Here is an 18,039-nt window from a genome sequence, read left to right as displayed (position 1 = left end):
GGTACGTAGCTAGTGCAGGCGGTACGTAGCTAGTGCGGGCGGTACGTAGCTAGTGCGGACGGTACGTAGGTATTTTATGTTATAAAACTGTATTTTGCTTTGATAAATCAATGTAAGTTAGACAAATATAAAGTCGTCGTCGTCCATAACGAAAAACTGAACTATCAACCATCGTTTTACCAGCCTACTGGCGGCAAATGTTTAAATCTACCACTATTATAAATGCGTATGTTAGGATGGATGGATGGTTTTTAAAAGATATTAACATAGTGTTTGGCATAGATGAAGAGCATAGCCTGGAAGAACACATAAACTGATTATTTTTTTTAATCTCTCATGGACATAGTCGCGAGCGACAACTAGCATTTTAATAATATTAATTTTAATAAAATTATTAAAGAAAAAGGGTCTTGACAGACAGACGGACGGACAACAAAGTGATCCTATAAGGGTTCCGTTTCTTTCCTATGAGGTACGGAACCCTAAAAATACTATTAGAATTTCTATTATGTTTAATTTGTATGGAATTTTTGATCTCTCGATTGATGTGGTTATATTATGTATTTAAAACATATATTTCTGAATTCTAACCAACCATTCGAGGTTTATCAAGCTTAACCTTTATTGTGGCAAGAGAAAAACAAAAAATAAAGTTAAAAAAAAACTAAGTTAAAAATTATTTTATAGTCATCGTATCTTTATATATATAATTCTTCTGTGAGTGTGTATGTCACTGAACTTCTCTCAAACGACTGGACCGATTTTGATGAAATTTTTTGTGTGTGTCCAAGGGGATCTGGAAATGGTTTAGATTCACAATTTTCATCAAATAATAACTTCATATTAATTTATTTAAATTAAAGACGTGTAGACAGGACTACGTCGTCGGGTCCGCTAGTATTTTATAAAGTTGTATGTATGGACTATACAGTAATAAACATAAGAGTTAATGATTGTTTTATTTCGTCGCAACTTTTTCATATTTTTTTTTAATCTTTATTTTAGATCGATAAAACGATTACTTTTTAATTGTACTCGTAAAAATGAAGATTTAGTTTCATAATTAAGATTTTTTTTAGTAGTCTGTGGATTTACGAGACATATATGTTACGGAGAATTCTTTCTAGTTAGTAAAAAAGTAATTTTCAAGTTATTAAAATTGATAAATTTAGCTATTTCACCTGACAGGTTAACAATTCGTTTATTTTATTTGCTTAACTGCCCGTGATTCCGCCCGTATTTAAAAAACGTAATAAGTACCCTATGTGTTCTTCCATCTTAAGGTCTACATCTATGCAAAATTTCAGCAAGATCTATTAAGCCGTTTAAGAGATACCTTCAAACAAACATCCATCCATCTGAACATTCGCATTTATAATATTAGTAAGATAAGATATAAGATTATTAAGATGCGTATTTTTTATTACTTTCCTTTTATATCATAATATTATAGTCATAGTAATTAGATTAGATGCATTTCACCTTCGCCCAAATATAAATTGACAAAGTAAATCGCAAATGAACATCGCAACGCATAAAATGTTAACAAATGTTATTATTGAATTTAATATTAGTGATTGGAAATAGAAATATAGGAATGTGTAAGTGAATTTAAATTATGAACAATTAGGGACATAATAAATAAAACACAGAAGTCGTATTAATAATTTTTTAATATCTCTTTATTTTAGTACATGTTACGTAACATGTAAGGATGTAACACCAATTATTCTTGTAACATTAAAACAATGATATTCATTTTAATGTTACAAGCACTTAACACTATTTATTCCTCCATAAAGTTAATTTTGAATGAAATATTATTATTAATATTTCAAACAAAACTAACGGAGATGTCTTCATTGTGTATGACGGGCCCACCGTCGGTCAGGGGCGGCGGGCCCGTCTCTTCTCTCGGAGACTGGCCCTCCAACGCCGTGGCCCTTCATCTTCGCACCAACACACTCTCCCGATTACATTTGCACTGATGGATGATGACTTGCTTGAGCCCAATACGAATCGGAGACAGTGGGTTCCAACTGTATTAATATCCTTCCCATATCCACGGCGGGAGGTGCCCGTGAGCTGAATGCTCACGGGCTTATGGCTACCACGCCGGCTGCCTAGCTTTTATATAGCACGGTCCTGGAAGAAAAGCTGCGAAGTTCCAGGATCGTCCAATCAGAATCCAGAATCGAGAGAACGCTCAGTAAATCAATAGAATAACGCTGGAACGGGATAGAATGTTCGAGATCGGCTAGGGGATGGGGTGAATTCAATTTATTCCAACGCCCAAATGTTGGTGAAGGCAAAATTTTCCTGAAATTTTTGGGAGAATATTCCACTTTGAAAATTGTAATAGGCTAACAAAAAAACTAGATTCTTATTGGATTAATTTTTGTAATACAATGTATATTGAAATATCGCATACAAGTTTTGCTATGACATTTATAGAACATTTTATTGCTTATTTTAGTATGTTAAGATGGATAGAAAAATTCAATATTAGGGCATATGATTCAAAACATTTCAGAAGTTAAAATAAAAAGCGGTAGAGGACACTACCTAAATAATAAAAAAATATATAATTCTAAAATAAATACGTATTATAATTATTTCGGCACAATTTAATATTATCATGGCAACACCTCGATCTCTCCCGACGTGGGAGAGAGTTGGCTGCGTAGGGTTGCCGCGTCTTCGGGTTTTCATGACGTATTTTCTGGCTACATGTATGACATCCATAGCTTCAAGTCACAGTGGTTTGATGTGAAAATAACCCACTGGATATCATTTTTTCTTATTATCAGTGTTGACAAGTCACTAAGGATTTTTTTTCGCTGTCATTGTTCGTTTAATTTCTTGAAAGTTGACAACCCTAAAACCGACCGGTGAAACATCCCTATCGCTTTCTCTTTCCCTCGGTGCGGTGGAGCCATGTCGGGATATTTGAAAAATAATATTTTATTTTATTACTGTTTTCAAAAATTATTATAAAATAAAAGAAAATAAATTTCAACTATAATAAAATACTTGTAGAAGTCGAATAGTTACTTTGCTTTTTTATCGGATTTTTTTTTTAATATTTAGTATAAATTTATTGTTAATTAGGTAATAGTTACTTTAAATCGTAATTAACATAAAAACTTTTATACACAAGTTGTCAAGGCTTAAGAAAACAACATAAAGTGACCTTCCTTTATACCAGAATTATTTTCCCCGTGAAGATATTAATTTGAGATAAATGAGCAAGCGTCTCCGCATGTAAAAGCTAGTGTCTCTAGAACCTTCGAGAATCGATAATGACCTCGAGGTGTAGACTATCGCCTTCTCTTTCGCACGGTGCGGTGGAGCCAAGTCGGAATAATATTTAAATAATTTATTTTACTACTAAAATTTACTATTTTTATTTATAACGATATAATGTTTAAACTTATTGTGAATAACAAACAGCTTAATAGATGAACAAAAATATAGATTAACTCGTCTTTTTTCATAAAGAACTAAAGATAATAATGGTTTTGTAATATATCGTTAGTGGATAAGATTGTTAATGATTGGGTGGATGGATGGATATTTGTTAGAAGATATCTCTAGAACCGCTGCATGGATCTAGATGAAATTTGGCATATATGTAGAACAGTCTGGAAGAACACATATACTAATTTAGTTTTTTTTTAATTTCACATGGACAGAGCTGGCGACAGTTAGTACAACGTCCATAATCAGACATTAATACAAATAAGCGTAAAGACGAAATGACAACCTCTTTTTTTATTTCGATAAAAGTATGCATTATTATTTTTTTCTTCATTTTTATTAGTCTTCATGTATTTTATATTAAGATTTTAGTTTTTCTCTTTGGAATTTTGGATTGTTAATATGTAACCAAATGATCTTTTCCTAATGATAGAAAGCTGTATTAATGTCAATATTTTAAGAAATGCCTAATCCACTATAATATGACTAAGTGCTCTCAGTTAGTATTTTGAAGAAAAAATTTATTATGTATATAAAATCTTAAAGGAAGGAATCGCTTTATTTTTTTTACCTCGCCTAAAGGGACTCCTTTTAATGTTATATTTTAGTAAATTATTCGTTTTTAATGTTTTATCTATAATATCATAGATTTATTCTTAAATTTAAATAATCAAAAATAGCCTTAAATGAAACAACCAATGAGTTGAATACTTATTTATTTAAAATTTACAAAAAAAAATCAGTCTTTAAAATTATTACAGTAGGTTAAAAATCTACATTTTATTTTAACGTCTCTTCTTCTTCTGCGGTGTCTTCATTTCTTCTACGTCACCGTTTTGTTCTTCTTCTTGCTTCTTCCTTCTTACCGGTCCAGTCTGGGTCACTGGAATGACTCTCTCGCCTTTATGACTGGATTCTCTTGGAGCGGACACTGTTAGCACTCCATCTGAAGATAATTTAGATTCAACAGTTTCTGGGTTACAATCCTCTGGAAGGGCGTAACGTCTTTTGAACTGACGAGATATATAACCATGTTCATCTTGCTTTTCTTCATGTTTTCCTTCCACTACGATATATCCATCGATAGTTTTTACCGTTATTTCCTCAGGAGCGAAATGCTGAACGTCTAAATTTACTTGAAACTTGTCTCTGTCAGTTTTAATGGTAGATCCAACATCTCGATTCATTGCCGATAAATTTCTCCATGGTCGAATGTATTGTCGTAGTCGTAGAGATGGGCGTCGGTCCAACACATCTAGAAGCAAATCATCCGATATATCCATGTCAAAAAGAGGATCCCGTACACGTCTCGGCGTAATATCGTCAAATAACAACGGTAAAAGTGCCATTTTTGATTGAAAAGTTTACGAATAAAAGTTTTCAATCACTCAAATAACGTAAAACTCGCTTGTCTCAGAACTTGTAGCTCAATATACTGCATAACCGCGCCAAGGCTGCGTCGGTTTTATATTACCAGTCTCCGAATGGAACAGCACCAGAAAATTCTGGAACGTACTAGATAATTCTTTGAGCAAACGACATCTATCGTCAAATAGCGAAACTAAAAATTTTTACAATTAATAATTACATAAACTCCTGACATTGTGTTATGCAGATTTACAAATATAATTTTCTAAAATTAATATTAATAAATTTAATTAACCTTAAATTTTTGAAATAAGAACCTACATAAATCTGTAATTGTGATTTTTTTTTCTTCGCCATCTCTTGACGAAAACTAGCAACAACTCTATTGTTTCATGTACATCCAAAAACTGCCGATAGATGGCGATTAAGTTTATTTCAATTACTTAAAAATTCAGCAATTAAATACTAACTTTTTCATAAAAACGTTTACATAAATTCTTAAAATATTCAGAAATCATTAAAAAAATTTAACTCAAAAATAATGTATCACAAGCAGAACGGAAAAAAAGTTCCCGCCAAAACAAAAATATCACGCCACAGCCAGACATTTTACAATACTATATTAGTATGTATAACATTTATATGTGCATGTCTTTCTTTCCTGTATAATTAGCAAAATCATGAGCCTTGACTAACATATTTTGGATTATCATCATGGGTTAAATAATTAAAATTTATTGCGATTTAATCTAAATAAATTAAAGCACATTCAATCGACAGTTTTCTGTTATAAACCTAACCTTAAATTGCATCATGTATGTGAATAACGTTCGCCGCTAGGAATTCTTATCTACTTGGAACCTAATCTTCTCTAGAACTGTTTCCGCGTTAATTATGATCTGAACAAGTATAATTGGAATGAATTGCAAGTTAATTGTTGGTAGTACTTATTCTCTCTTCTTTGTTAAAGAATCTATTTATATCCTGAATCTAACTTTAACAAAAAAATTCTTTCTTTATGATAAAAATAAATTTGTTGATATTTGATAGATAAATGGTAGTTCAATTGTAAATAACATTCCTTTTCACATGTTTCGGAAGCCTAAAAGGCAGTCAATTAGTATATAAAATGAAATTAAAACGCACGCTAACAACATGACACCAAAGTAAATATAACCTTAAAAATAGTCATAATTTATAAAGCATTTTTTCTATACACATGTATGATGTGTAATCGTAGTAGGTATACGTATTATAATATAAAGATGTACCACAAGGCTAAAATGCATAAAATCAATACAAAAGTAAATGGATCTATCTAGAACCCGGCAAAGTAACTACTACCGGTCGGTTAATCCGGATGACTACAGCGCCACGAGTGTCGAAAAGATGAACTAGTAACCGGAAGAACATGGAATGTTCTAGAACAAAGTGCTAAAATAAATAAAACACCGTAATTAAGACTGATATTTTTGACTTTTTACATAAATGTAGCTTAAATGTTTAAACGTATATTTCTAGCACTTTAATATCATAAGTTTACTTTCATTAAGTAATTGTTTAGAAGGAATTGATCGAAGGTTCCAGAACTTTCGAGAATGTTCTATCACTTTTAACAACTACTCTCGTAGCGCCACAATGCGGAGAGTAGCGAAACTAAAAGTTGGTCAATCTGATATCCTCAACCTTTCGGAACATGATAACATTTTTGGTCCTATTTAAAAACTGTGTTTAATTACTACTTTTTCAGTAAATAATAAATCTTAATTTATAACTCATAGTTCAATCTTCCTGTAGCGTATATAATCGCTACAAAGGTTCCTAAACCGTTTAAATAAGACTTTTTTTTACAAGAATACAAACATCAGTGTGTCTATTTTTTTTTTAATTTTTGCACTTTCTACAGCAATATTAGTAGCCTATCCTATTATTATTTGGAGGAAAGATTTGATTGTGTGTTCTTTTGCATTGAATAGGCTCCGAAACTACTGAACCGATTAGACAAATTATCTTACTGTTGGGAAGCTACAGTATCCCCGGGTGACATAGGGTATATTTGTATAATAACTTGATTAAATTTTTACAACTAAAATTTGTAAACTGAATGACCACTCGAAAATGTTTCTCCTACGATTTGAAACCCCTGGAAAGTGGCGCGCCAAATCTAGAATTTTCCATTGGATCACAGATGTCGCTACAGTGCGAGTGTATAAAAGACACGTGTATTGAAAACCGGCGTTATTTGAGAAATACAAGTGAGGGAGACGTTAGTGCGATACTCGGCGATTTCAACACGTGCTCTTTATCAAACCGCGTTGCAGTCAAGCATTCTGTGAATAAAGAAACATAAATATATTTTATAGAATCAGTTTCAAGTGATTTATTCAAGATGCCAGAAGAGATGCAGGTCCAATCGGGCGAGGTGGAGACCTTCGCCTTTCAGGCGGAGATCGCCCAGCTTATGTCCCTGATCATCAACACATTCTACTCGAACAAAGAAATCTTCCTTCGAGAGCTGATTTCTAACTCATCTGATGCCTTGGACAAGATCCGATATGAATCACTCACAGATCCGTCAAAACTTGACAGCGGTAAGGAACTTTACATCAAAATCGTTCCCAACAAGAGCGAAGGCACACTGACAATCATCGACACCGGTATTGGTATGACAAAGGCAGATCTAGTCAACAACCTGGGTACGATTGCAAAGTCCGGAACAAAGGCGTTCATGGAGGCGTTACAAGCAGGAGCCGACATCAGCATGATCGGTCAGTTTGGTGTAGGTTTCTACTCTTGCTACTTGGTAGCTGATCGTGTCACAGTTCACTCCAAACACAATGATGACGAGCAATACATGTGGGAGTCTGCGGCCGGAGGTTCGTTCACAGTGCGTCCCGACCCAGGCGAGCCCCTCGGCCGCGGTACAAAGATCGTCCTTTATGTGAAGGAAGACCTGACAGAATACCTGGAGGAGCACAAGATCAAGGAAATTGTCAAGAAACACTCACAGTTCATCGGTTACCCCATCAAACTCGTCGTAGAAAAGGAACGTGAAAAGGAATTGTCTGACGACGAGGCCGAGGAAGAAAAGAAAGAAGAGAAAGAGGACGACAAGCCTAAAATTGAGGACGTCGGCGAGGATGAAGAAGAAGACAGCAATAAGGAAAAGAAGAAGAAGAAGACTATCAAAGAGAAGTACACCGAGGACGAGGAGTTGAACAAAACCAAGCCAATCTGGACACGCAACGCTGACGATATCACACATGAGGAGTACGGAGACTTCTACAAGTCCCTCACTAACGACTGGGAAGACCACCTGGCAGTAAAGCACTTCTCCGTGGAAGGTCAGCTCGAGTTCCGTGCGCTACTGTTCGTACCTCGCCGCGCGCCCTTCGACCTCTTTGAGAACAAGAAGCGGAAGAACAACATCAAGCTGTACGTCCGCCGCGTGTTCATCATGGACAACTGCGAGGATCTGATCCCCGAGTACCTCAACTTCATCAAGGGCGTAGTCGACAGCGAGGACCTACCCCTTAACATCTCTCGTGAGATGCTGCAACAGAACAAGATTCTTAAAGTAATCCGCAAGAACTTAGTTAAGAAATGTCTCGAGCTCTTCGAGGAGCTCGCAGAAGACAAAGAAAATTACAAGAAGTTCTACGAACAGTTCAGCAAGAACTTGAAGCTTGGCATCCACGAGGACTCTCAGAACAGGTCGAAGTTGGCTGACTTGCTGCGCTACCACACGTCGGCGTCTGGCGATGAGGCATGCTCCATGAAGGAGTACGTGTCGCGCATGAAGGAGAACCAGAAGCACATCTACTACATCACCGGCGAAAACCGTGACCAGGTTGCCAACTCGTCGTTCGTTGAGAGGGTTAAGAAGCGCGGCTACGAGGTCGTGTACATGACTGAGCCCATCGATGAGTATGTCGTACAGCAGCTCCGAGAGTTCGACGGCAAGACTCTGGTCTCTGTCACCAAGGAGGGTCTCGAGCTGCCTGAGGACGAGGAGGAGAAGAAGAAGCGCGAGGAGGACAAAGTCAAGTTCGAGGGACTCTGCAAGGTCATGAAGAACATTCTGGACAACAAAGTTGAGAAGGTCGTCGTATCCAACAGGCTGGTGGAGTCTCCGTGCTGCATCGTGACCGCCCAATACGGCTGGTCGGCCAACATGGAGCGCATCATGAAGGCGCAGGCGCTCCGCGACACGTCGACCATGGGCTACATGGCCGCCAAGAAGCACCTCGAGATCAACCCTGACCACTCCATCGTAGAGACTCTGCGACAGAAGGCGGAGGCTGACAAGAACGACAAGGCCGTTAAGGACCTGGTCATCTTGCTGTACGAGACTGCTCTGCTGTCGTCGGGCTTCACACTGGACGAGCCTCAGGTGCATGCGTCGCGCATCTACCGCATGATCAAGCTGGGTCTGGGCATCGACGAGGACGAGCCCATCCAGGTTGAAGAGTCTGGCGCTGGCGAGGTGCCCGCCCTCGAGGTGGACGCTGACGACGCGTCGCGCATGGAGGAGGTCGATTAAATCTCAGTTATGTTCCCGTCTAGTACCGCCATGTTCTAATGGTTATGTGGTTATCGCCGTTTATTTTGTGCACTGGTGTACAACCAAAGACTGATTTAGTTCAAAAAATTCCATTATTAATTACGATTAATAAATAAATTTTAACTTTTAAGTTTATTTTTTTTATCCTTCTATTTTTATTTATCTTAATCCTTGTACTCATTAGAACTTGTGATAAACAAATAAAATTTGAGAGCGTTGTAAATAAAATAAACGAAAAAATACGATTTGTTGGTTCTTTATTTTTACTCTGTAAAATTTGTCGTTCCAGACTTGGTAATCTCTAGTAAGTGTACCTATAGATCCCGTTAGTAAAACTCCTGTTATCTATTAAGCTACTTTTGGTCCAGTCTAAAAATACTTATTATGCCAGTACAGTAAAACAGTAGTGTTCAAAACCAGCGGTGATTTAAAAATAAAATGGCGCTGCGCCAGTGAGCCAGGCCAACGCTACTTTCTTACTGCCATGTTGTAGACATGTTGTTGCTTATGTCTGGACAGTAGCGGTCAAAATCACAGCTGCAATACAACTGTCTAGTCATCCATGAGACGCCCACAGCTGGGCATAGGCCTCCCCCAAAAATCGCCACGATGACCGATCTTGCAATACAACTGGCATAGTGTAAACACTAATTGGCGCCAGAGAGCCCATACAATACTCATGATCAGCACCTGTATACGATTAAGATTTTGATTCTTTTTAAGCATAAATATATTTTTAATGGTTACGCCCCATGTGTATGTTTCGCGACTGCGCAGACGAGTCAACGTGAAGAAGCACTATCTTAACTTAGGCTCCGAGCCTTTTGGTGGGGACGTATAGTAAGCTAATGATAAGTACTGGGTAACAAATGGGATTCCCACTTTTATTCTTTAATTTCCACTTCATTATAAAACAAAAGAATGGCTTTATTGTTTTTCCCCGTGAATATACAATTATTTGTAACTGAGGATGTCGACGACTTTTAAGCAAATCAATTCCAAATAAGTATAAGTTTTACTAATTTAATTACACGAGTATAAATATAGGGGTTAAATAATAAACTTCAACGCCATCTAGTGTTATATTTTGGTATCAAAAAATATCAATCGACAAACAATTTAAGGTTAGCAAAGTATTTTATTTCACTTTTATTCTCTTTTAATAGTCTTTAACTTTACTTTTATATATTTTATTATCTTTATGGCCATCTTATACACGAGTTAGCTAGAAGTTTTCACTTACATTAAGGATAAAACATGATCATCATCATCATCAGCCTATACTAGTACACTGCTGGACATAGGCCTCTCCCATGGCACGCCACTGAGCACGATCCTCGGCCACTCTCATCCAGCTCTTGCCAGCTGCCCTGCGAAGATCATCACTCCACCGAGTCTGAGGACGTCCTACACTACGTTTGCCGACCTGTGGTCTCCACTTAAGAACTCCTCTACTCCAAAAAAAACATAAAACATGCTTCTTTATTACTATAAACATCTATAATTTATCTCAGCAGTCTATAATTTAAATCAGCCGTGGACAAAAGGTTAAAACACCTATTAATATTATATTACTCAAATCCTTTGAAATGTTTTAGCAAAACCGTGGAAGCTCAAGATAATAACACACCTTAATTTTTCAAAATTAGACCAAAAATATTAATTAAATCGTAAGTTATTATAATTATTTTACTCTTAGTATTACTTTTTTATAACTTATCATCACTATTTTATAGATATGAGTTTCCATCATCGAAACATTTATATCGAAACATGTTATCCTTCTCTACATTAAATTAAACAGACATATAATTTGATATAAGTATGACGACAACAAACAGTAATTCATGAGTCAGAGAATTCGTAAGATTGTCTTTTATTGTGTCAATAAAACCTTATTTTAAAACTTATGCACAAAAATGTGATTCATATCATATATAGAAAGTTCTAGAAGTCGGTCGGTCTATTTCTAGTGGCGCATTTGACCTGGTTGCTCGCAAGTTCGCTGGATCAATACTCTGCGACTCCGCCCTTTTGACGCGTTGATGAAAGTTCTCGAATTTTCTACGCCATTGTTTACAAAACCTCTTTGGTTATGTTCATTTGGAATTGTACGATTATTTTAAAAGATATTTCCGATATGATGAATAGTTCAAATTCATTCAGATAAGTGAATTTTCGTAGTTTAAAAGTAAAATGCTAGTTCTATCTATGTCTTCCAATACTTTATGTCTTCACTTAATAATATAAAGAGAATAGATTTGTCATTATTTTTATACTAAGTATACAAAAATCAAAAACTATTTGACCGATTTCAAAAATTATTTAGCCAAAAAAAAACGACCTTTTATTTATTATTAGAAAAATCTATAAAAGGTTAGAAACCATGAAGTCAAATTATTGTTGTCTTTTGTTTCTTTATAAAAAAACTAGCTATCGCCCACGACTCCGTCCGCGTGGATATATAAAAAAATATTAATATAGCATAATAGATAATTAGTGTAGCATATGTGTTCTTTCAGACTATGTTCTATACGTATGCCAAATTTAATCGAGACACGTTCAGCTGTTCTAGAGATATCTTGAAACACCAATCTATCCATTTTTATAAGTAAGTTAAATAAAAAGCAGTTCTTCAAGGCAATAAATTCGAAAAAAAAAGAATAAATAGTATCCTATGTCCGTCTCCTGGCTGTAAGCTACCTACTCACCAATTTTCAGGCATATCGGTAAAGCCGTTCTTGAGTTATAAATAGTGTAATTAACACGACATTCTTTTATATATATAGATATACCTATACCATTGGGTAAAAGACTCCAGAGAAATTTTGTGCGTCAAAAACATATGTTTATACTGCTCACTCTCTTAGAAAAAAAAGAGACAACACGTTTTTTTAAATTTGTTCACACAGTTTAAACTCACAAGAATTTATATTAAATTATTTATTTATTGTTTGAAGTTATTCTGGTCTTGGCATTGCATGCCGTGTAGTAAATGATTCCGTCCATTCATGGATCGTTCTGGATGTTTTCAATATCTTTCTAATAGAGGTTAAACAAGTTAACAATATTTGGGTCTATCTCTGGCCACGGACTGTCAATTTGCTATGACCTTTTTCGCGTGTCTATTTACGCCGTCGGAGCCGGTCGGAGCTTTGGTCCCTCGACGACTTTCGGGATTACTCGCCATAATACTCTTAAAATCAATAACATAGCAACTTCGACTTTTTTAACAACAGATTTATGAAAATATTAAATAATTTATTATTCTAGAAATAAATTAATTTTATAATTTAAACATATCTTAATAAGTTTAAATGGATGGTTGTTTCTTACAAGGTCCAATCTCCAAACGGCTCAACGGATCTTGATGAAATTTTGCATGTATATAGAACATCGTCTGGAAGAACACAAAGGCTACTTATTAAGTATTTTTTTTATTCCGCGCGGACGGTGTCGCGGGCGGCAGCTAGTAAAAATATAAAAATAGAATCATATTCTAGTTTGTTCTTGACATAAAAGCGTCGTAGGTAATAAAATAACCTATTTATATGTGTGTTTTATTTATTGACCTTAACCACTCAGACAAAAATGGACAGACTGTAGTCTAACCTTTTGCGACGTTGATGTCTCGATTTGGGGAAAATCTAGAATGTATCCGTACTTCGTGTTTTATATTGCCTTGTAATATTTACAAATGAAAGATTAAATATAATGATAAAAATTAAAGATTTTATATTGATAAAATATGAAAAAATCGTAAATCAGATTTAATATTAGGTATAATCATCTTATTAAATATAATGTTGTTAACGTTCGAATACAATATATTTGGTTAATAATAATTTAACAAAAAAAGAAGAGTACTCAAGTACAAAACACATTAATATAGAAATAGATTTAATTTTATTATGAACATTAAATTGCCTAAAAATAAATTCCCGCTTATTTTGGAAAAACGTTTACATATGGCATCCCTTTGCTTACGTCGTAGGTTGAATCGATCCGAACCTTTTTTGTGCACTGCGCTGCCATTGGTCGGTCTGCCACGGTTCTAGAATGTTCGATATTATTCGCCATCTGATTGGCTCGTTCTCGCAACGAGATGAAGTTTCTAGAATTTGATTCGTACACTATAAAAGCGCGGCAACTGGCGCGGGAAGTTTAATATTATTTGAAACGCGATACAAAGAGGACGAAGAGAAGTGTTCGGTTATTACCGGAGTTATTTACGAGCAGTAAAATATTATTGTGTGTATTCAAGAAGTAAATTGATAAATATAATAAAATGCCAGCAATTGGAATAGATTTGGGAACGACGTATTCGTGCGTTGGAGTCTGGCAGCATGGAAACGTGGAGATCATCGCCAACGACCAAGGCAACAGGACAACACCATCGTACGTAGCATTCACAGACACGGAGCGGCTGATCGGCGATGCGGCTAAGAACCAGGTGGCCCTCAACCCCAACAACACAGTGTTCGACGCTAAGCGTCTGATAGGACGCAAATTCGATGACCCCAAGATTCAGCAAGACATGAAACATTGGCCGTTCAAAGTTGTCAATGAAAGCGGAAAACCCAAAATCGAGGTGGAGTTCAAGGGTGAGAGGAAGAGGTTTGCGCCGGAAGAGATCAGCAGCATGGTGCTGACGAAAATGAAGGAGACCGCGGAGGCATACCTCGGCAGCACGGTGCGGGAAGCTGTTATCACAGTGCCAGCTTACTTCAACGACTCGCAGCGGCAGGCTACCAAGGACGCGGGCGCCATCGCCGGCCTGAATGTGTTGCGTATCATCAACGAGCCCACAGCCGCCGCACTGGCTTACGGCTTGGACAAGAACCTGAAGGGTGAGCGCAATGTTCTGATATTCGACCTCGGCGGTGGTACTTTCGACGTATCAATCCTGACCATTGACGAGGGCTCCTTGTTCGAAGTCAAAGCTACCGCCGGCGACACGCATCTTGGAGGTGAAGACTTCGACAACAGACTGGTTAACCACCTCGCGGACGAGTTCCAGCGCAAGTACAAAAAGGATTTGCGTATGAACCCGCGTGCACTGCGTCGCCTGCGTACAGCAGCCGAGCGCGCCAAGCGCACGCTCTCCTCGAGCACCGAGGCAACCATCGAGATCGACGCGCTCTATGAAGGCATCGACTTTTACACCCGAGTCTCCCGTGCCCGCTTCGAGGAGCTCAACTCTGATCTGTTCCGCGGCACCCTGGAACCTGTCGAGAAGGCGCTCAAGGACGCTAAGATGGACAAGAGCCAGATCCACGATGTGGTGCTGGTGGGCGGATCCACGCGCATCCCGAAAGTGCAGAACTTGCTACAGAACTTCTTCTGCGGCAAGAAGCTGAACTTGTCCATCAACCCCGACGAAGCCGTGGCGTACGGTGCTGCCGTGCAGGCCGCCATACTCAGCGGCGAGAAGGACTCTAAGATACAGGACGTGTTGCTGGTGGACGTGGCGCCACTATCACTAGGCATCGAGACCGCCGGTGGAGTGATGACAAAGATCGTTGAGCGGAACTCCAAGATCCCGTGCAAGCAGAGCCAGACCTTCACCACGTACTCTGATAACCAGCCGGCGGTCACCATCCAGGTGTACGAAGGCGAGCGTGCGATGACCAAGGACAACAACTTACTGGGCACGTTCGACTTGACTGGCATCCCGCCGGCGCCGCGCGGCGTGCCGAAGATAGATGTCACCTTCGACCTGGACGCGAACGGCATCCTGAACGTGTCCGCTAAGGAGAATAGCACGGGCCGCAGCAAGAACATCGTGATCAAGAACGACAAGGGACGGCTGTCGCAAGCCGACATCGACCGTATGCTGTCCGAGGCGGAGCGCTACAGAGAAGAAGACGAGAAGCAGCGACAGAGGGTCGCTGCCCGCAACCAGCTTGAGTCTTATGTGTTCAGTGTGAAGCAGGCGCTGGACGAGGCGGGAGACAAGTTAAGCGAAGATGACAAGAGCTCGGCGCGGCGCGAATGTGACGACGCGCTGAAGTGGCTGGACAACAACACGCTGGCTGAGCGCGAGGAATACGAGCACCGCCTGCAGCAGCTGCAGCGCCTCTGCTCCCCCATCATGACAAAGATGCATGGCGGCGCGCAGGCTGGCCCACAAGGCGGCATGCCGGGAGGACAGCGCGAGGGACCCACTGTCGAAGAAGTGGATTGAGCCAAATAAATGATCTCAAAGGTTATCTACATAAATCGTGATATATTTTGTTAAGACTGATATTTATTTTTGTATCACTGTAAGCTCAATGCGGCTTATGTCAGTTGTAAATAAAACAATGTTATCAGAAATGTTCTGTGTTTTTTTTGCAATAAATTACAGATAATTTACAAAACAACATAACCCCAGAACTCTACTGCACTAACACTGTATAATTATGTATTTGTCGTCCCTTACATTTTCTTAGAGAACAACAGAGACAACATACATAAAATACGAGTGTCAATGCAGTCGGAACCCACTCTTACGAGAATTATTTTCCCAAATGTGCTCTATAAATATTCTATTTATAGTGCACTTATAAGCATCTCATACCACTGTAGAATGCGCCCGGTGGTTGAGGTGTTTATAACTGCGCTATTTATCATCAGTACATCATACGTGTCTTCTAAGAGGCTCGGAGCCTACCCTAATTTAGGGATGACTGGGCGTTAGTCAACCAAGCTGGCTCAGTGTGGGTTGACTTCGCACATATCTTTGAATTAATTCGCAGATATTTGCAGGGGTCATCACGATGTTTTTTTTTTCAAAGTAAAAACGTTAGATACCAAGATAAGATATACTGCGTTATTGAGATACATAAACGATGATTAGGCCTTTTCTTTTTTTTTTCTCTCCTGGCTTTCACACGAAGTGTATTTAGCCAATGATTAGCCTTATTCAAATATTCTGACTCACTTAGTACAATGAATTTTGTACAGCCTAACCGAGAATATATAAATCTTGGGAGCGCTTCAATCGCCATTTTCATTACGGCTCTCTAAATTGTGCAGTAAAGAATTTTTCTGCATTGAGTATTTTTACATTCTTGGTTAAGCTATCACTAAAGCACTACAAGTGGCGCCATCGACAACAATGCAGTTTAATTTTCAATTTTAATCTTCGTCGGTCAAAATGTGACAGCTTATAAGTGGAAATAGGACTGCAAACAAGACAAAGACATTTATTACTTTCATGTACCAGTAGACCTAAGGAGAAATGGATAAATTGCGAGAAAGGTCGTATAATTTGGAAGAGATTCACGATTTAAAGTATAAAAGTTATATCGATTTGGAGAACGAAAGTCCTACATGAGTGAAAACAAGAGGATGAGATTTTTAGTACCAGTGGTTGCTACAAGATGTCGCTAAAATGCATTTTTTTTTTCCGTCTAAACGGAATTTAGGTTCCATTTAATTGGATTTTAATTATTTTCAGTACAGCGCCATCTTTAGTGTAGTAGCAAAAATACAATTAATTGTGCTGCTAGCGCGATTCTTCCCCTCGGCAACAGATGTCACCGAACATTAGAAAACATTCGCGAGTACCTACTTGGTGAATTAAATGCCAATTATTAACGAATTAATGATAGTCTATTATTCATTTTAGTTAAAATTCATGACCATAATGACCAAAGGCGACTTACTCTTCCAATCTATTCCCTCTTACGATCTAATTGCAAAGTTCATTTTTATAGGTATGTTTTTCTCCGAAAATATTAAGAATAAAAAAGATTTATCTTTATTGTTAGGCTTCCCACAGTGTGGGAAAACGCATCAGGTCTCTCTTGATAGATAAATGCTTATTCGCATTGTGAAGTAATAAAATTAAAATATTATTTTCAATTCCTCCTGTCAGGCTCCACCGTTTTCGTGGGAACGAGATAGCAATATATTTACAGGGTGAAATTGAGTTAGGGCTGTCAACTTATTTTGCCCGAATATCTTAAATTTTACTTTTTGATAGGAAAAATAAAATTTCTTTTATTGTTTTATTATAAACACACTTATTCAAACCAAATATCACCGATAGCTTATAACGAGTAAAAAACATTATAATAGTTATTTAATAATTAATAATGATAAGTATATTATTTACGAACCTTGATGTTGATTGAAAATAGATTTTTTTTAATTAAATTCATGGAAACGTGTAAAATTTATAAATTCATAAAATAATTAAGATTCTATATTCCAAATTGAACTCGCAACCCTAGGTGAGATGTATATATCTCTAGTACCTAACTATTCACAATCACGACTCTTATATTTTCGGGGGTGGAATGAAACAAACGAGGAGAGAATAAAAATTCAGAATAATAAACTGCAAAATTATCACATATCTCTTAATGCTACGTTTAGTCATTAAGGGTAACCCTTCACAAACACTTAAAACTCTTTATGTTATAAAGGCGGCAGTTATAATAAAATTATTGTAAGATGTTCGCTAGTTGAAGATGGTTTAAGAAATTGATGAAAGCTCAAAAGTATTAGTAAAAGAAACCACTACATATCGTTGTTTAGGATAATATTTTGACTCATTAATATTCCTGACAAAAATCAAACTTCTTACTTATTCTACTTTATAACACCAAAAATGCCTTTGACAAACAACCTTTGTA

General features: G+C 37.4%; 3 protein-coding genes across 3 annotated transcripts; 2 read left to right on the top strand and 1 right to left on the bottom strand.

Moving 5' to 3' along the window:
* Nucleotides 1–4,225: 4,225 nt before the first annotated feature.
* Nucleotides 4,226–4,928, bottom strand: LOC106118556 (protein lethal(2)essential for life). The gene has a single exon (XM_013313221.1). The coding sequence runs from the start codon at nt 4,827–4,829 to the stop codon at nt 4,266–4,268; it is 564 nt and encodes a 187-aa protein (XP_013168675.1). The 5' UTR covers nt 4,830–4,928; the 3' UTR covers nt 4,226–4,265.
* Nucleotides 4,929–7,072: 2,144 nt separating this feature from the next.
* Nucleotides 7,073–9,547, top strand: Hsp83 (Heat shock protein 83). The gene has a single exon (XM_013313288.1). The coding sequence runs from the start codon at nt 7,238–7,240 to the stop codon at nt 9,389–9,391; it is 2,154 nt and encodes a 717-aa protein (XP_013168742.1). The 5' UTR covers nt 7,073–7,237; the 3' UTR covers nt 9,392–9,547.
* A 4,012-nt stretch (nt 9,548–13,559) lies between these two features.
* Nucleotides 13,560–15,720, top strand: LOC106118619 (heat shock protein 68). Its single transcript, XM_013313289.1, has one exon. The coding sequence runs from the start codon at nt 13,701–13,703 to the stop codon at nt 15,597–15,599; it is 1,899 nt and encodes a 632-aa protein (XP_013168743.1). The 5' UTR covers nt 13,560–13,700; the 3' UTR covers nt 15,600–15,720.
* The last annotated feature ends 2,319 nt before the right edge of the window (nt 15,721–18,039 follow it).

Source organism: Papilio xuthus, unplaced genomic scaffold (assembly GCF_000836235.2).
Source record: "Papilio xuthus unplaced genomic scaffold, Pxut_1.1 DF827570.1, whole genome shotgun sequence".
NCBI classification, from domain to species: Eukaryota; Metazoa; Arthropoda; class Insecta; order Lepidoptera; family Papilionidae; genus Papilio; species Papilio xuthus.
The sequence above is the reverse complement of the archived record's forward strand: the minus strand, read 5'-3'. Positions and strand labels throughout refer to the sequence as shown.

Coding starts and splice junctions, on each gene's coding strand:
- LOC106118619 (XM_013313289.1), top strand. CDS start 13,701: ATGCCAGCAATTGGAATAGATTTGGGAACGACGTATTCGTGCGTTGGA.
- Hsp83 (XM_013313288.1), top strand. CDS start 7,238: ATGCCAGAAGAGATGCAGGTCCAATCGGGCGAGGTGGAGACCTTCGCC.
- LOC106118556 (XM_013313221.1), bottom strand. CDS start 4,829: ATGGCACTTTTACCGTTGTTATTTGACGATATTACGCCGAGACGTGTA.